Source organism: Rhineura floridana, chromosome 3 (genome assembly GCF_030035675.1).
Source record: "Rhineura floridana isolate rRhiFlo1 chromosome 3, rRhiFlo1.hap2, whole genome shotgun sequence".
Classification (NCBI taxonomy): Eukaryota; Metazoa; Chordata; class Lepidosauria; order Squamata; family Rhineuridae; genus Rhineura; species Rhineura floridana.
In genome coordinates, this window is record NC_084482.1 from 150,823,105 (window position 1) to 150,840,372 (window position 17,268).

Sequence of the window (17,268 nt, forward strand, 5' to 3'; positions counted from 1 at the left end):
AGTATGTTGTGCACTTACGTTTCTCTGCTAAAGAAAATTGTGGATCAATAAACAGATTGGAAGGAATGGTGAAATATTTCTCCAAATTGGCCAACAACACCCATTGCTATAAAAGTGGGGGTTATATTAAGTTACATAATTATAAATTCTATAAATACATTCAAAGCAGGAGACCATCTAGGGAGCCAATTGGACCCTTGGATGATAAGGGAGTCCAAGGTGTACTAAAGAACGATAAGGAGATTGCAGAGAAGCTAAATGAATTCTTTGCATCTGTCTTCACAGTGGAAGATATAGGGCAGATCCCTGAACCTGAACTAACATTTGCAGGAAGGGATTCTGAGGAACTAAGACAAATAGTGGTAACGAGAGAGGAAGTTCTAAGCTTAATGGACAATATAAAAACTGACAAATCACCGGGCCCGGATGGCATCCACCCGAGAGTTCTCAAAGAACTCAAAGGTGAAATTGCTGATCTGCTAACTAAAATATGTAACTTGTCCCTCGGGTCCTCCTTCGTGCCTGAGGACTGGAAAGTGGCAAATGTAACACCAATCTTCAAAAAGGGATCCAGAGGGGATCCCGGAAATTACAGGCCAGTTAGCTTAACTTCTGTCCCTGGAAAACTGGTAGAAAGTATTATTAAAGCTAGATTAACCAAGCACATAGAAGAACAAGCCTTGCTGAAGCAGAGCCAGCATGGCTTCTGCAAGGGAAAGTCCTGTCTCAGTAACCTATTAGAATTCTTTGAGAGTGTCAACAAGCATATAGATAGAGGTGATCCAGTGGACATAGTGTACTTAGACTTTCAAAAAGCGTTTGACAAGGTACCTCACCAAAGGCTTCTGAGGAAGCTTAGCAGTCATGGAATAAGAGGAGAGGTCCTCTTGTGGATAAGGAATTGGTTAAGAAGCAGAAAGCAGAGAGTAGGAATAAATGGACAGTTCTCCCAATGGAGAGCTGTAGAAAGTGGAGTCCCTCAAGGATCGGTATTGGGACCTGTACTTTTCAACTTGTTCATTAATGACCTAGAATTAGGAGTGAGCAGTGAAGTGGCCAAGTTTGCTGATGACACTAAATTGTTCAGGGTTGTTAAAACAAAAAGGGATTGCGAAGAGCTCCAAAAAGACCTCTCCAAACTGAGTGAATGGGCAGAAAAATGGCAAATGCAATTCAATATAAACAAGTGTAAAATTATGCATATTGGAGCAAAAAATCTGAATTTCACATATACGCTCATGGGGTCTGAACTGGCGGTGACCGACCAGGAGAGAGACCTCGGGGTTGTAGTGGACAGCGCGATGAAAATGTCGACCCAGTGTGCGGCAGCTGTGAAAAAGGCAAATTCCATGCTAGCGATAATTAGGAAAGGTATTGAAAATAAAACAGCCGATATCATAATGCCATTGTATAAATCTATGGTGCAGCCGCATTTGGAATACTGTGTACAGTTCTGGTCGCCTCATCTCAAAAAGGATATTATAGAGCTGGAAAAGGTTCAGAAAAGGGCAACCAGAATGATCAAGGGGATGGAGCGACTCCCTTACGAGGAAAGGTTGCAGCATTTGGGGCTTTTTAGTTTAGAGAAAAGGCGGGTCAGAGGAGACATGATAGAAGTGTATAAAATGATGCATGGCATTGAGAAAGTGGATAGAGAAAAGTTCTTCTCCCTCTCTCATAATACTAGAACTCGTGGACATTCAAAGAAGCTGAATGTTGGAAGATTCAGGACAGACAAAAGGAAGTACTTCTTTACTCAGCGCATAGTTAAACTATGGAATTTGCTCCCACAAGATGCAGTAATGGCCACCAGCTTGGACGGCTTTAAAAGAAGATTAGACAAATTCATGGAGGACAGGGCTATCAATGGCTACTAGCCATGATGGCTGTGCTCTGCCACCCTAGTCAGAGGCAGCATGCTTCTGAAAACCAGTTGCCGGAAGCCTCAGGAGGGGAGAGTGTTCTTGCACTCGGGTCCTGCTTGCGGGCTTCCCCCAGGCACCTGGTTGGCCACTGTGAGAACAGGATGCTGGACTACATGGGCCACTGGCCTGATCCAGCAGGCTCTTCTTATGTTCTTATGTTCTTATACACACACAGAGAGACATCTAATTGCCAAGGTGGCTTCTAAATGGTTTACAAGTGTAAAACCAATTCCAAAAGCACACAAAATTAAAATACCAATAAAAACAGCTGCACACCCTCACAAAGCATTACTAAGCAATGAATATATCACCTTCCTTGATACCAAACTATTTGCTGTTAACAGGTTCATAGGACAAATTCAACAGGTACAGCTTTCCATAGCATCATGGAAACCTTTGCCCGTCGGATTTCTACCTGTTATGCTAATAAAGACATTGAAACCTTGCCAGAAAAAAAAACCCCGACAACCTTATTCGGGGGGGGGGATTAGAATAAGCATCAAAGGGTTTTTTTTCCTTTTAGGATTATTCCTGAAAATGATAGTACGGTAAACAGTGCTGTCAAAACAATTAAAATTAAATATGAGAGGCTCCAAACAACGGAAAACAGCTTTAATTAAGAGTGTTTTGAAAGAAACCTCCTTTCTATCCCACGAAAGAGAAGTGTAAACTGGTATGAAAACAACCCTAGATTCCCATTTCCCACTCTATTTTCTACTGCAAAATATACATAGATCTTTTCCTCCAACCCTCACTCTGCTTTCACATCCCGCGCTTATGCTTTTCACGCTTTGCTTATACAGTAGTTTGTTCTTGTCTTCCTCTAAAATATTTGCATTCGCAGAAAACGATTGGTCTGGATTCTTAACACGTTGTCTAAACTCCCAACCCCTCTTCACCACAAAGCGTAGCCTGCAACTATTGGCTGAAGAATCAATGCCGCCACACAACCATCATCTCCCTTAACTCCTCCCTAGTCCTGGCAGCCACGTAGAGTCCTTTTTAGCCCACCATCGATGGGTGCGCTTGCGCGTAGCTGTCTAGCTGAGCTGGCTTCATGATATGCTGGCAGGAAGTGAAGCCTTTGCAGGAAGTAGAATTCCTGGTAACGCATAGAGAGGCACAGTCTTTTAGCACTACACCTCTTCCCATTTTCCACTTTCTTTCTGTCCCAGGATCTCTTCTTTGCCTCTTCCTTTGGCCGTGTTAGGTTATCTGCTAATCTAGATTCTTGGCTTCAACGTCCTCCACCATCCCTACAACACAGGGACAGGATGCTGAAGAAGTTTGATAAGAAGGATGAGGAATCAGGTGAGTGAGTGTGTGGCAGACGGTATACAACAGGGGTAGGCAGAGCGTGATAGACTGCAAAAGCACTTCTAAGTAAGCAGAACAGTTTGCTACTTTTGCAGTATTCTGTATAGATCTACTGGTATCTAGATTGAATTACGTAGGATATGATATGGAAGTTTTAATATTTATATTATTTTAAATGGTAATTAATTGATAGGAAATCATCATTGTTCCTCTTCTTGCCCTATAGCAAATTCATTTATATGTGACATTGTTTTAATTGTGTTTATATATGAATTTTTATATTGTTTTTATTGTTAAATTGCTTTGAGATGTTTCATAGGAAGCGATTCATAAAGGAATAAATTCAGTCTTAAGGGAGGTGTGTCTATGTGTCTTGCACATTTTATTTTAATATGGCTTAAAGGTATTCTTACCGTTTTTGGCCTTTCTTTGCAAGTTTTCTTCAGTTCAGCCATCGTACCTTCTATTGTACATTTGTTCAGCAGTTGTACACCTTGCACAATCGTGATTGACAGATGTTCCATTCATATTGGAGCTTTCCAAAATGGTTTTATCTATTTCTGTTACTCCTCTCCCTCCTCCCTACCTCATTCCCAGTCCCCTTCTGTCTTGGCAGCTCCTAAATCTTTGGCAAGTGTTTCTCTGTGTTTTACTGGTACAGTCCCAGCTGCAATGTTAGTCGGTCTATAAATAAATGATGCTTACATTTGACTGGTGAGATTTCTACAGGTTTGGAGATAAAGCAGAATGACAACTCTCCTTGCCTTGCTCTGTGGACAATGCCTGTCAAGTGGTTTTTGTCTCCATCTTGGTTACAAATATGGTACAGCTTTGTTAACTAATGTCTGCAGGCCATAACTATGTGAAATAATGGGGATGCTGATGTTATGGTATTGCCCTGGCTGCTTGAGGGAACAGATAGTGAATTTGGTTGGCAAGATGTGTTGGATAACCAAGACACCAATAATGGAATCAACATTGTATGTGAATAAAAAGGAAGCTGCCTTACATTATGTCAGGCCATTGGTCCACCTAGTTCAGTACTGAGGATGTTGATTGGTAGCAGCTCTTTCACATTTTCAGCTCTGCCGGGAGATACTGGGAATTTGAACTTGACACCTTGTGCGTGCAAAGCGTTTGCTCTGCCACTCAGCTATGAATTGCAAATTAGACAGGGCTGCATACATTTCATTTGCATGTTTTGTTTTGTTTTTGGTTGTACTTTTTATTTTTAACGATTAGAAACTAGGATTTGAATTCATAGAATTTTAAGAAGAGGATTAATGGGTGTATCTGTCCTGAGGTTAATAGCAACATTTTTGGGGGGGAGGGGGGATTGAGCCCCCACATACAAAAGGATGAGCTTTACCACTGAGCTATGCCATCTTCTCCCATCATGCATTTTTCTATACATTAAGGCTCTTGTTCAGGACTGGGATTTCCCCAAGCTTCCGGTTGTCCAGATAGCTAAAAATATGATGTTGGTAATGGTATCTAAACTTTTTGAAATACTTTCTGCTTTTACACAGAGCAATAATCTGTATTAACTGTATAAAACATATCAACCTCAGAGATGTCTAGGCCTGGGAAAAAACGTTTTCTTCTCCCCCCCCCCCAATTTTTCCAGAAAAAAAACCAACACAGAAAATTCAGGGGAAAAAAATCTTATTTTTTCCATCCCCCCCCCTTCACATCTCTAGTCAACCTCTATATGTTGGTTGACATGCAGGGGTCTAAATCTCAGATGGGGAAGTCATAGATCTACTTTAAAAAAATCCTTTGAAGATTCTAAGGACATAAATATTGACCACACCAATGTGGGTGTTGCCTGTGGAGTGACGCTCAGGCTCACTTGACCTACTACACTCTTGCTGCACAAATAAATCAGCCCTAAGAGTTGAGCATCATTCACTCACTGATTGCCCCCCCCCCAATCTTCAGCAAGAGCAGCAGGATAAAGGAAAACATGCAGTGGCTTCATTACCTTAATGTATTGTTTGAAAATACTGTTTGTTTTGGGTTATGCTATTTTTGGTTGTGTGGTTTGATCTGAGTATTCTGATCCTATGAGATGAAGAATGTTCTAAAAGTGTAAATAAAACAAAATAGGTAGTGCAATTTCCTTATGCAGCAGCTGCCCGTCTCTGACCAAGTCAAAAAAGAGCTTTGATTATATTTGCATACCCTGAAATGCATGCATGAAGCTGTTTGACCATTATAAGACCACATCTTTTACTCAGACAGTGAAATACCAAACCTTTCTTCAGACTCATTTTTTTAAAAATTAATAAGAGATTATCAGAAAATCTATACATCAGTGCAGGTCTAGGTCCTGGGTGCAATCCCCAACTTCTCCAGTCAAAGGCTTTTAGGTAGCAGGACCAGGGAAGACCATGGAGACTGGCTGCCAGTTAGAGAAAACAATCCTGGGCTAGATGGGCTCATGCTCTTGGTATCCGATCGCTTCAAGTGCTTTTATGTCCAAAACCAAGAGTAAAGCCTGGTGAAAAGTTGTTGCTAAATAAGCAAAAGGATCATCTAAATCCTTGTCTTTGACCTAAAGCAACCCAGTCACAATGGCACCACTACCACCATACAAATATCTGGTTAAAAAAAAATAGAAGTGGGTCCCCAAAACGTATGTTTGGGCTAAAGGTGTGCCACTGTTCTGAAAAGACTGGAGGCTACTATTCTAAACAGTAATAGAAATGTACTAAGAAGGCCAATTGCAGCTTTTTAGTGTAGGATGATTCTGGTGAAATATTGTCATACCACCTCCTCCTAGATCCCATTCTTTCACCCCCCATCCCCTATCACCGCCACATGACATTTGTCCATCTCCTTCCTTGCTTTTTCTTTTTTGCCTTCTCCAGCCTCAAATATACGTAGGAAGCTGCCTTATACTGCGTCAGAACATTGGTCCATGTAGTCCAGTATTGTCTACACTGCTGGCAGCAGCTCTGCAGGGTTTCAAATGGGGGACATTCCTGGCTCTACCTGGAGATGCCAGGGTCTGAATCTGGGACCGTCTCCCTCCCCAGAACTGGCAAGGTGGAGGATGTCTGCCAGGATGCTGAAGCTATGAGCAGCTGAAGCAGCAGCTGATGGCGGGTGCTTTTGTGCCCCCTGTATGTACTAAGGGATTAAAATCCCTGTCGTCTGGTGGATGGACAGGCTCTGGTGTTTAAGATTCCTGTATGTGAAACTCCTGTATGTGAAGAGTTGCATTATTTCTTGAGCATTCTTTGGCACTGGATGTGAGATTAGCATTTGCAGAATTCTATGGTTTCCGTTTGGCCATAAATTTGCTGGGTGACCTTGGGCCAGTCACCATAGCCTACCTCACAGGATTGTTGTGAGGATAAAAGGGAGGAATGCTGACACATCATGTATGCCACTTTGTGCTTTTTAAAGGAAAGGCGGGATATAAATGTAATCAAACAAACAGTTGCACCATCCAGATGGAAGACAGAAGGGTCATTTAGTAATTCATAAATGTCTTCTCCTGACATTTCAGTTCAATCCGCACTTAAAACTGGACCATAATAGTTGCTGAACATAATTGCTTTTCTTTTGCTGTGGTCATTCCATCCTTAGCTGTTGATGTATTGCCTTCAGAAATGTATTTGTATTAATTAAAATCAGGCTTTCCAGCCTCATCGTTTTTCCACATAGTAAAAATCCTTGGTCATAACCACATTCAATGATCTTCTGTTGCAGGTGGGGGTTCCAATCCATTCCAACACTTGGAGAAAAGTGCTGTGCTGCAGGAAGTAAGTTCTGTATCAATGCTGGTCTTTTTCTAACAGAAACTCACTCTGGCATATCCCTGAGATCTCATTCATACATCTCTCTGCTCCTAGGCTCGAGTATTCAATGAGACACCTATAAACCCTCGGAAATGTGCTCATATCCTCACCAAGATATTGTATCTCATAAACCAGGTAATGGCGTTTAGTCTCTTAAACCAAAGCTAGGTTGCTTGTTAATGTTAATATGCAGAACTCACGCAACATTGCTTGAGAGAACCGGTGTTCCAATAGGGTCAGCAACAGGTTGTGAATTGGCTTGCAAGTACACAGTTTTTCCCTTCAGGCTGATGAAGCAGGTGTCATCTGTGTGCTGTCGTCAGATAGCACCCACAAAGTCTGCAGCAGTTCTAAAAGTGACTCTTTTTGTGGAAAGAGAGTTGGTTCTTGCTGACCTCTCCTGTCAGCTGAGATGCACTGTTGACATGTGCTTCCATTTGTTGCTTAATTGCAATTGCTAACATTGGTTGATGTGCTTTCTGCGGCAATGCTAAACATGGTTTATTCCACCATTTGTTCCGGTTGCTAACAAATGTTGGTGGGCTTTTTCCCCCATTCCAGGGGGAGCACCTTGGTGTGATGGAAGCCACGGAATCCTTCTTTGCAATGACTAAGCTGTTCCAGTCCAATGATGTAAGCATGTCAACTGTGCATGGATATGTTCTCATAGGGAAAGGGAAGAGTGTGGGAATCCTCTCCTTTAGTGTACAGTCCTGGTCAATAACTAGTTTTGCCAGATGGCCACTTTGGCAAGGAAGCGGGGGGTGGAAGGGCCAAATGCCATGCCCCATTCCCCAAATGGCCTGAAGCTGCACCTCATAGGCACATTTGCTACTCATGTACAGCCCTCTATCCTTTTGTGGCAAAATAGCATAGATTAGCAAATCAGCTGTCAGTCAGTTGCTGTCATAGGAACAGAGGAACCTGTTTTACACCAAATCAGACCATTGGTCCATCTAGGTCAGGTTTGTCTACACTGACTGGCACCAGCTCTTCAGGATTGCAGACAGGGTTTCTCCCAGCCCTACCTTGAGATACCAGGTATTGACCTAGGACCTTCTGCATGTAAAGCAGATGTTTTACCACTGTGCTACAGCCTGTCCCAAAAGATGTTCAGAGCGATTCAACAGCAAACATTCCATGGCTCCTGGTTTTGTCCCGTAATGATGGCAACTTTTACTATTTTTTAAAATTTATTCCCCACCCTCCCTCCCAAAGGAGCCCATGGTAGTAACATTATGCCGTATCAGTGTTTGTGCATCCTAACTAACACTGCTGCTCCTTGTTCTTTATACCAGCCAACTCTCCGCAGAATGTGCTACCTGACCATCAAAGAGATGTCTAGCATTTCAGAGGATGTCATCATTGTGACTAGCAGGTGATTCTTCTCCATGTGGCTGTTTTTGTTTAAGCTGCATATTTTCACTCCTGAGACTCCCTTTTCTTGCAAGGTTGGCTGCAGTGCTCATAGGAAATGAAGAAGTTGGAGGGTGTTGTCGGGAAGAAGAAATGGTCTTTTTTAAAAAAAATGTTATTGAAATACAGATGCTGAAATTCTATCCATGTGGTCAGATGACTCCAGCCCTTGAGTAACCCAAGCTGATTCTCTGCAACTAGGGAAGCTAGACAAAAAACTCCAGATAATACTGCTCTCTTTCTGCTCCCCCCCCGCCCCAAAGGTATTGCCTTTTCATTCTGTGGGTTCTTTCAAGTATGTTTCCAGCTTTTGAGGAGACGATATGGAATGGTTCAACTCAATAGAAACTATTAAAGTGATACTCATCAATGTTTGTAGGCAAATTTGAATGGTAGTTTGGGAGGAGCAGGGAGGAATCGCCTCCTCTTCCAGGCCTATGGAAGGTGAGTGTGTGTGTGGGGGGGGGATAGATTTGATTCAGTTTGTATTTAAAGCCAAATCTATCAAATTTGTGCTTTCTGAAACAATATGAGAACTGAAACATGGCCATCCTTCAAAATCTGCACTTATCCGAATTTTGCAATGCAGTGGTCCAACCAAAGAATGCTTACAAAAATGCATATATTAGGGGAAAGTGTGCTTAAAAATTAATATATTAGTGAAAATAACATACAGAAATGCATTATATTAGGAGACTACACATACATTATATACATTTGTCAAAACTGCATTCAAAATGTGTTTATGAGCACTAAAATGCTGAAATATTTTCATGAGTTTTTAAAACATACACACAAAAATTCCTGCAGTTGTGGAAAACTGAATTTAATATTGGAACAACTGAGAACAAATGAAAAACGGAAAGAACTGAAATGGACAGATCCTTCCACCCCTAGTATATACATAAGCACAGTTTTTCAAATACGTGGAAATACATTGTGGGGGCATTATTATCTTGTTTCCCTCAATGCAGTGAACATGCTTAAGTTACTTACTTTCTGGGGCTCTTGCTGCTCTTGTCTACTGTTTGTGAAAGCCCTTCGGATGAACACACAATATTAACAACCTTTCCCCCCATTTTTATCCAGTTTAACTAAAGATATGACTGGGAAAGATGACAACTATAGAGGTCCCGCTGTGCGAGCCCTCTGCCAGATTACTGATGTAAGTGCCACTCTTTCCGTGTTGGTGGATCTTTTCCTTCCTGCTATCCCTGCCATTTTTCTCCATCCTTCCCATCACTGTCTTTTTTTAATTTCCCCCTCTTCGTTCTTCTATTGCCTCCTGAATTGTTTGCATCTTCATTTTTCTCTTTGCCTCATTCCTGACATCTTGGTTCTCAGAAGTGTCTCTCGCTTTGCCTTCCCCGCAGATGACCATGCTGCAAGCCATTGAGCGCTACATGAAGCAGGCGATCGTTGATAAGGTGCCCGGTGTGTCCAGCTCGGCCCTCGTGTCATCTTTGGTACGTAGGTGCTTGACAGGGTCACTGCACTTAGCCAGAGATCTATGTTGGGAAATGAGGAGTATTACATTGCCCGCTCATTTGTAATAACTGTATACACCTTTTTTATATAAAAAAAGTGAAACATTATGATTGGAGAACACTCTGAGAATGTGGGAAGAAGTAATTACTCTCAGTGCCTTGGTAGGCCATTACTCTGTTTTTTGGAAGAAACAGTGATGCTCTGTTTTCTACCTTTTGCCAAATTGCTTTTAAAAGCATTAGCTGTTGCCTACCTGAGTTCCTTACACTGTTTCAAACCATGAATGAATGAAAGGAGGGGGATATTAGACTGACATTAATGTGTGCAACTCATAGAGCTGAAAGTTTGTTCTAGATGCTTATTTGAATTACAAAAGGCCTGATGTACTTCCTGGCTTTCCCCCCCCTCCTTCACAGCATCTTCTGAAAACCAGCTTTGATGTGGTAAAACGCTGGGTGAATGAGGCTCAGGAGGCGGCTTCTAGTGACAACATCATGGTCCAAGTAAGAATCTTAAAGCCAATTGGGCTTTTTTTTTTTACATGGCATTGGGTTTTAGGGGTGTGTGTGTGGGGGGGTTACTTTGTGGGGTAAAGACGTAGAAATAATGTTGACTTTTTTTTTGTTCTTAACTTTGCTAACCTTTCCCAGTATCATGCCCTTGGCTTGCTGTATCACGTGCGCAAGAACGACCGCTTGGCTGTCAACAAAATGCTTAACAAGTTCATGCGCCATGGCTTGAAATCGCCTTTTGCGTATTGCATGATGATCCGAGTAGCCAGCAAACTGATAGAAGAAGAAGCTGGAGGGTAAGAACATTTCTATTTTATTTTTTTACAGCTTGGAAAAACATTGTCCATAGTGTTACATCAAATTTTCTCCAAGTTTGATATATATATTTTTGGGGGGAGGGAGGGATTTTGGAAGGATTGGAAAGTTTCCCCAAACTGCATGAGAGTCTTACCTTTCTCATAGCAGCTTGATTGTTGTTCACAGCCCCACCTGGCTGTTGCTTCAGCACAGTTTTTTTAAAATAAAAAAATGGACCTTCTCCTTTGAAACAAGGAAGTCCTTCATGAAGCCCAATCAGATTCGGTTATGTTGTAATATAACCAAAACAGATTTGGCTGCATGAGGGACTTCCTTGTTTCATAGGACAAGGTCAGTTTAGTTTACTTTTCCGGTGGACGGTCATCCAAGTTTGAATGCAAGTGATTGATATGTATGTGTGAACCTGACTCCTCCTCCTCTTTGACTGTCCTAGCCGTGATAGCCCCCTGTTTGATTTCATTGAGAGCTGCTTAAGGAATAAGCATGAGATGGTGGTCTATGAAGCTGCATCTGCCATTGTTAACCTGCCCAGCTGCACGGCCAAAGAACTGGCACCCGCTGTGTCTGGTAATTCGTTTGCTTTTTCAAATAATAAATAAAATAAATAATGGTTGAATTGTTGAAGGGAAGGAAGGCTTGCTTTACATGTATAGGTTTGGCTTACTGATCTGAAGACTAAAGTCTCACTGTCAGTAAAAGGCACTTCTTTGCTGGATTCCGTGTAGGGTTGGATTGCCAAGTATCTTGAGTCTTTCTGTATGCTCCAGAACAGTTCTGTAAGCACTGTAGGGGTTAGTATCAATGAAGGGACACTTAGTCAGACACATTGCTTGAGATGGTGCATTTGGGCGCTGGGAAGACTGGATTCATGCCATAAGAATCCTCCACCTAATGATCACAAAGAAATTGAATTGTATTTTAAAAGGAAGAAAAATCCAGTGTAAATAGTCGAAGGGGAAAGAGGCATAAAGAGTTGAAACAGAAACAAAACCAGGTAATGTCTTGTTATCTCCAACAGGTAGCTTAGACCAGGTGTAGTCGATGTGATGTCCTCCAGATTTGGTTTGACTCCAACTCTCATCGACCCTAGCCAGTGTGGCTAATGCTCAGAGATGATGGGAATTGTAGTCCCAAAACCTCTGGAGGGCAACATGTTGGCTACCCTGGCTTACACTTAGTGACTGCTGGGAAAAACAATGCATAACCTAGTGTCTGGACATCCTCTAGTCCTCTGGAAATGAAGGAGACATGTCTCTTCTGCAAATTTCCTATCTTCCAGTTTTCCCAATTTCATTCCTTATTCAGGCTGCTATAGTGAATCTGAATCATTGCAGCATAGGCTGGTGTGGCTGTCTTGCTAATAAAGATCAATTCTTATTTTTTACAGTGTTGCAATTGTTCTGCAGTTCACCCAAGGCAGCCCTTCGTTATGCAGCAGTTCGAACTCTGAACAAGGTAAGAATGCTCAAAGAACTCTGACCAATTTGGTTTGCGTACTTGGATAGAGCCTGATTGGAGACAGCGCTCAGCGGGCCTTGGCCTTGGAACCTCTTTCTGATACCATGGCTTAGTCCTTGGATGTGAGAAGTAATAAAAATAAGTACCAATAAGCCTGTGAGACCAGCTGAAAGGAATGCATTTCAATGTTTTTTTAAACCTCCTCCCTGGTTTCCTGTCCATTTCCTTAGCACAATTATAATACTTGCTTTTTAAAGAGCTCTATCAGGAATGGAGAACTTCAGTCGGGATCAAATGTGGCCCTCCAAGCCACTCTATGTGGCCCCCTTGCCCATCCAGGTCCAGCAGTAAGTTGGACTTCCTAGTGTCCTTTTTTCAAAAAGGACTGATACTGGGCATTTGGGATAATGAACCTGGTTTTCTGAACCATGGTTTAGGAAGCCAGGAACAAGCTTTGGGCCCATGTGCTTTTCCCTCACTTCTTCCCCTGCACACTGGCTTTGGTACTATGATTCTGGTAAGACTAAGCCATGGTTTCATGTTACATCCAAAATGAGAAACTCTGGTTCACTGTTTTCCTAACCAGGATCAAACTGTGGTTGAAGATTCATGTTAGTAAACTGACCTCAAACCACAGTCCCCATTACATCAGTAGCTTGAAGATACCAGGACTGAAGAGTTGAAGTTGGTGCACAACAGGAACAGGCAAGATGTGGGGAGGAGCACACAGGCCTGATGTGTATTCCTAGTTTAATAAACTACAGTTTGAGTCAGAAACTTTGCAATTCTGGCCAATTGTGCCAGAGTTATGAACTCTCCCAAGAGTACAGCATTGAAGATATTTTATATCCAGACTTGCAAGGTCATCTGGTCTATACGGAGCAAATTCTGTTGTTTTTCTCCACTAGGTTGCTATGAAGCACCCATCTGCTGTGACTGCCTGTAACCTTGATTTGGAGAACCTAGTCACAGACTCCAACCGCAGCATTGCTACCCTAGCCATCACTACCCTGCTGAAAACTGGCAGTGAAAGCAGCATTGACCGCCTCATGAAGCAGATCTCCTCCTTCATGTCTGAAATCTCAGATGAGTTCAAGGTATAGGAAGATTTGTGTTGTGGGACTTCATGGACCTTTTACATTTGTGGGATGGGGGCTGGTATGAGACATGATTCCAGTTGTTCGACGTGCTTGTTGAATTCCCGAATCTGTCTAGGTTGTCGTGGTACAGGCTATCAGCGCCCTCTGTCAGAAGTATCCACGCAAGCATGCGGTCCTCATGAACTTCCTCTTCACAATGCTCCGTGAGGAGGTGAGCTTAGCTGTTTCCATTGTTCTCATTATTATTATTGACTTGTGGCAATCTTTGTTCTGAGATCCATACAACTCAAAGTGGAAGCTTGTAGGATAGAAACGACAATCTTCATGCTGCGCTGTAGGAGCGTGATACGATAGAAAAATCTAACCGATTTCCCCAAGCAAGTAATGTCAGTCAAATGCTGAAATATAAAGCTACCACTTCTCATACCATAGATGCCTACTACAGACATGATACATGCTTGTCGGTGAAGGCCAAAATCTGCTCACCATTTCCTATAGAAAAGCGTCGCTGCTGTTTATGCTATTCATGCTTTCTGTTGACTAAATGAGTTCATGCACAAGCCCTGTTCGTGTGTGTGTGCTTTTTAATGTGCTTGGGCATAAGGTGTGTTGGCAGAGCAGGCGCACTGACCCTGCCCCAACAATCCCACCCGCTCCACCGCCGATCTTCCCGTGTTGAGAGGCAAGGTCTGAAAGGGCCTTCTAGGAGAGAGTGGTAAATGTGCTTAGGAGCCTCCCCATGATTGGGAATCCTGATAAGGCTGAGTTCCTGATCGCAAGGAGACTTTTAAGTGTGTTCAGCCAAGGACGCTTAGAAGCTTCCTATTCAACACAGAAGGATTCGGTTGAATGCATGGATACAGCTGCAGCGTGTGTTGAGGAGGGTTTTTCCAGGGTATTTCTTGGTACTAGCTTTTTTTTTTAACAGTCATCCTGTGTCTCCAAATTTTAGAGCCTTCACTGCAACCAGTGTCTATTAGCAATGGGCACAGTTGTTGCATTTTCCTTTGCAATCCATTACACGTTGACCACAAATCACAAAGATGACGTGAAGATTTCTAGTCTGCCGCTGCTGTCCTGGTACCTTCTCCCCTGACACAGGCAACTGGGGAAAACGGCTTTAGCGGGAGGGAGCAAATTTATTTTTATTTATTTATTTATTAGATTTATTAGTCGCCCATCTGGCTGGTTGTCCAGCCACTCTGGGCGACATACAGAATAAAAACATATAATTATATTAGAACATTAAAAATCTCAACAACAATAATAAAACCTAAATAAAATGTTACTTCACCCTGGCTGTTCGGAACACGCAGTCATGACCTGCTAAGCCTTTGGCTGCAACTCTGCTTTCTCCTCATTCGATTCAAGAGGCAGCCTTAAATATACAGTACTGCAGGGATGGGGGTACCTCAGGCCAGGGGTTGAATGTGACCCTCCAGGTCTTTGTCTCTGGCCCTTGGGAACCTCCTTGAGTGTTTTTGACTGGCTGGGATGTGTCCTTGAACTAGGATAATACTTCTTGGTGGCTTGGATGGAGGAAAGAGGGATGTGTGAGGGTGCAAAGGTGAAATGTATATTCATTGCTCTGTTGATTCTGGCCCCACCCACCATGGCATGTGACTCCCAAAAGTGTGGCCCTTGGGCTTAAAAAGTTCTCCTGACTCCCAGTCCCCGTAAAGCAGTCAGGAATCTCTCCTGGGTGCTAGTTTGCCTCTGTCTTGCCATCTCCTGTGGAGTGAGCCTGTTGTTGGCCATTCCAGCACACTCTCTCTCCCTGAAAATTTTCTTTTGGAAATCTTTTTAACAACCTAAAATGTATTAGTCCTTTCCTTGCCAGTTCCATTGTACTTGCAAAGGAATTAAGTAATTCTTTAACCATTTTTATAGGCAGATCACAAATGGAAGTCAACTATTTTTCCAGATCTCTGCTGAGGCTTTTTAAAAAAAATGATCTGATGCAGTGTCCATCATTCTAAATAAATTTTCTAGCTGCCAACATTTTCAGTTGTCTTGCTTTCTGGCAATATTAAGACTATTTAGGCTGAATTATCTTTCACTCTGAAAACAGAATGTTCTGATCGGATAGATTTTTGTGTGGGTGGAGAGTATCATTCTGGTATATTCTGGTTTTAGAAGTTCCTTCCATTCAATTTATGCTTATGGCTCCAGAGGAAACTATCTGAAGTGCCCTCAACTTCAAGCATGGACCAAACTTTAGAGAAGGCTTCACATTTTTTTTTAATCCTGAGGGGCACAAATATCATCTGCACTATTTGTAATAACCAGTTCCTGGATATATCAGGGAAGATGAAGGTCTCTTGTTGTTTTCCAGTATGTCACTTTATGAAATAATCAACTATCCTGCTTGTTCAGGGGGGCTTCGTGAACATGAAGATATTCGTTGCTTGGACTGTCCAACCTGTGTCCATGTACTTACTCTTCTGTTTGATGTGCGCTTTCTGTTTCTTCTTGAAAAGCTTTCTGCAGTCCCTGTGATTTATAGACTGTCCCTAGGGATTATTCAACAGAACAATGTTAGTACAGGGTGCCAACGCCCAATGCTCTGAATACTGGAGTATCACTGAATACAGAGACTATCAGAAAGGGATTCAAGCACATACTGGATGTGTTTGTCCAGTTAAATGGATTAAAGCACTCCGTCTCCCTAGCGCAACAAATTCACTTTTTTTAATGGACATTTTGCGGTTTGGAAAGTGACGGGGCAATGCACTAAAAAGTGTGGGATGAACACTAACGGGAACAGCCAACAAACAAATCAGGATGAATGCTCATTGTTGTATAACCTCCCTGCTAACAAATCAGAACGAATGCTAAACAAAGACCGAATATAGTCCGCATAAATTTGTGCAAGGAAATCAAGATTAAACAGGTCATCTGGAGGAGCAGTAGGACTTCCCTCTTTGCTCCTGTCCCTTCTAGTAAAGCCTGTCTCTGCACTTTTCAAGCTTTTATTCACAGCAATATGAATGAGAACTTTTTTTAGTTTTGTCATATTTATATCCTGCCTTTCTTTTTCGACAAAAAGTATCTAACAAAAGAATTATAAAAGTGCAAACTGGTCAAAGCAGACCAGGGGAACAGCTGGGGTTGGCAGGAGGGAAATCACTTTTTTTAAAAAAAGAGAGCATAAAATCCTGAACATTCTAGACTCTTTACTAAGCAGTGCAGATGCTACCCTCTTGTCTTAAAATGCAGATGAAAAATCATTATCCAGTAGCTTTTTTGTTTTAGAAAGTCACAATAAAAGAAACAACAGAGCCACTGTTCTCCATTGAGCTTTCTTCCTGACCCATTGATGTTGCTGTCTAGGGTGGCTTTGAGTACAAACGAGCCATTGTTGAATGTATCATTGGCATCATTGAGGACAACTCTGAGAGCAAGGAAACCGGCCTCTCCCACTTGTGTGAGTTCATCGAGGACTGCGAGTTCACTGTCCTGGCTACCCGCATTCTCCACTTGCTGGGTCAGGAAGGACCCAAGACCAACAATCCTTCAAAATACATTCGTTTCATTTACAACCGAGTTGTCTTGGAACATGAGGAGGTCAGGGCAGGTATGTGTATACAAAAAAGACATACGCCAGAGGAACTTGCCTTATACTGGGTTTTATTCAGCATAGCATTAAGGAGATCATTCCATCAGTTTTTGTTTGCTTGATGGAATGATCACCCCTCTTCTGCACCCAGTGTGCTTTTTCTAGGGGTTCTCCCAACCCTCTAGAGTAGATTGGTGGTGGGGAGAAATAGGGGAAGTCCTGTTGCACTATCGGGAATCCGTGTGCTACCTGTGCTAGGTCAACAGTTTAGTTGAATGTGGCCCACTCAGTCGGACTATTGGTCCCTCTAGCTCAGTATTGTCTGTGCTGATTGGCAACAGCTCTCCAGAGTTTCAGACAGGGGTC

At 42.4% G+C, this 17,268-nt stretch overlaps 1 protein-coding gene across 1 annotated transcript in view; it reads left to right on the plus strand.

The window, feature by feature from the left end:
• Positions 1–2,963: 2,963 nt before the first annotated feature.
• The window catches only part of COPG1 (COPI coat complex subunit gamma 1), a 32,048-nt gene continuing 17,743 nt past the window's right edge, over positions 2,964–17,268 (plus strand). Inside the window, exons 1-14 of the mRNA XM_061618344.1 lie at positions 2,964–3,236; positions 6,963–7,015; positions 7,106–7,186; positions 7,613–7,684; positions 8,350–8,429; positions 9,557–9,632; positions 9,841–9,933; positions 10,372–10,458; positions 10,606–10,763; positions 11,219–11,352; positions 12,173–12,240; positions 13,152–13,340; positions 13,459–13,554; positions 16,677–16,920. Of these exons, the coding sequence (XP_061474328.1) occupies positions 3,200–3,236; positions 6,963–7,015; positions 7,106–7,186; positions 7,613–7,684; positions 8,350–8,429; positions 9,557–9,632; positions 9,841–9,933; positions 10,372–10,458; positions 10,606–10,763; positions 11,219–11,352; positions 12,173–12,240; positions 13,152–13,340; positions 13,459–13,554; positions 16,677–16,920 (1,468 nt within the window). The 5' untranslated portion in view covers positions 2,964–3,199. The remainder of the gene's footprint in view (positions 3,237–6,962; positions 7,016–7,105; positions 7,187–7,612; positions 7,685–8,349; positions 8,430–9,556; positions 9,633–9,840; positions 9,934–10,371; positions 10,459–10,605; positions 10,764–11,218; positions 11,353–12,172; positions 12,241–13,151; positions 13,341–13,458; positions 13,555–16,676; positions 16,921–17,268) is intronic.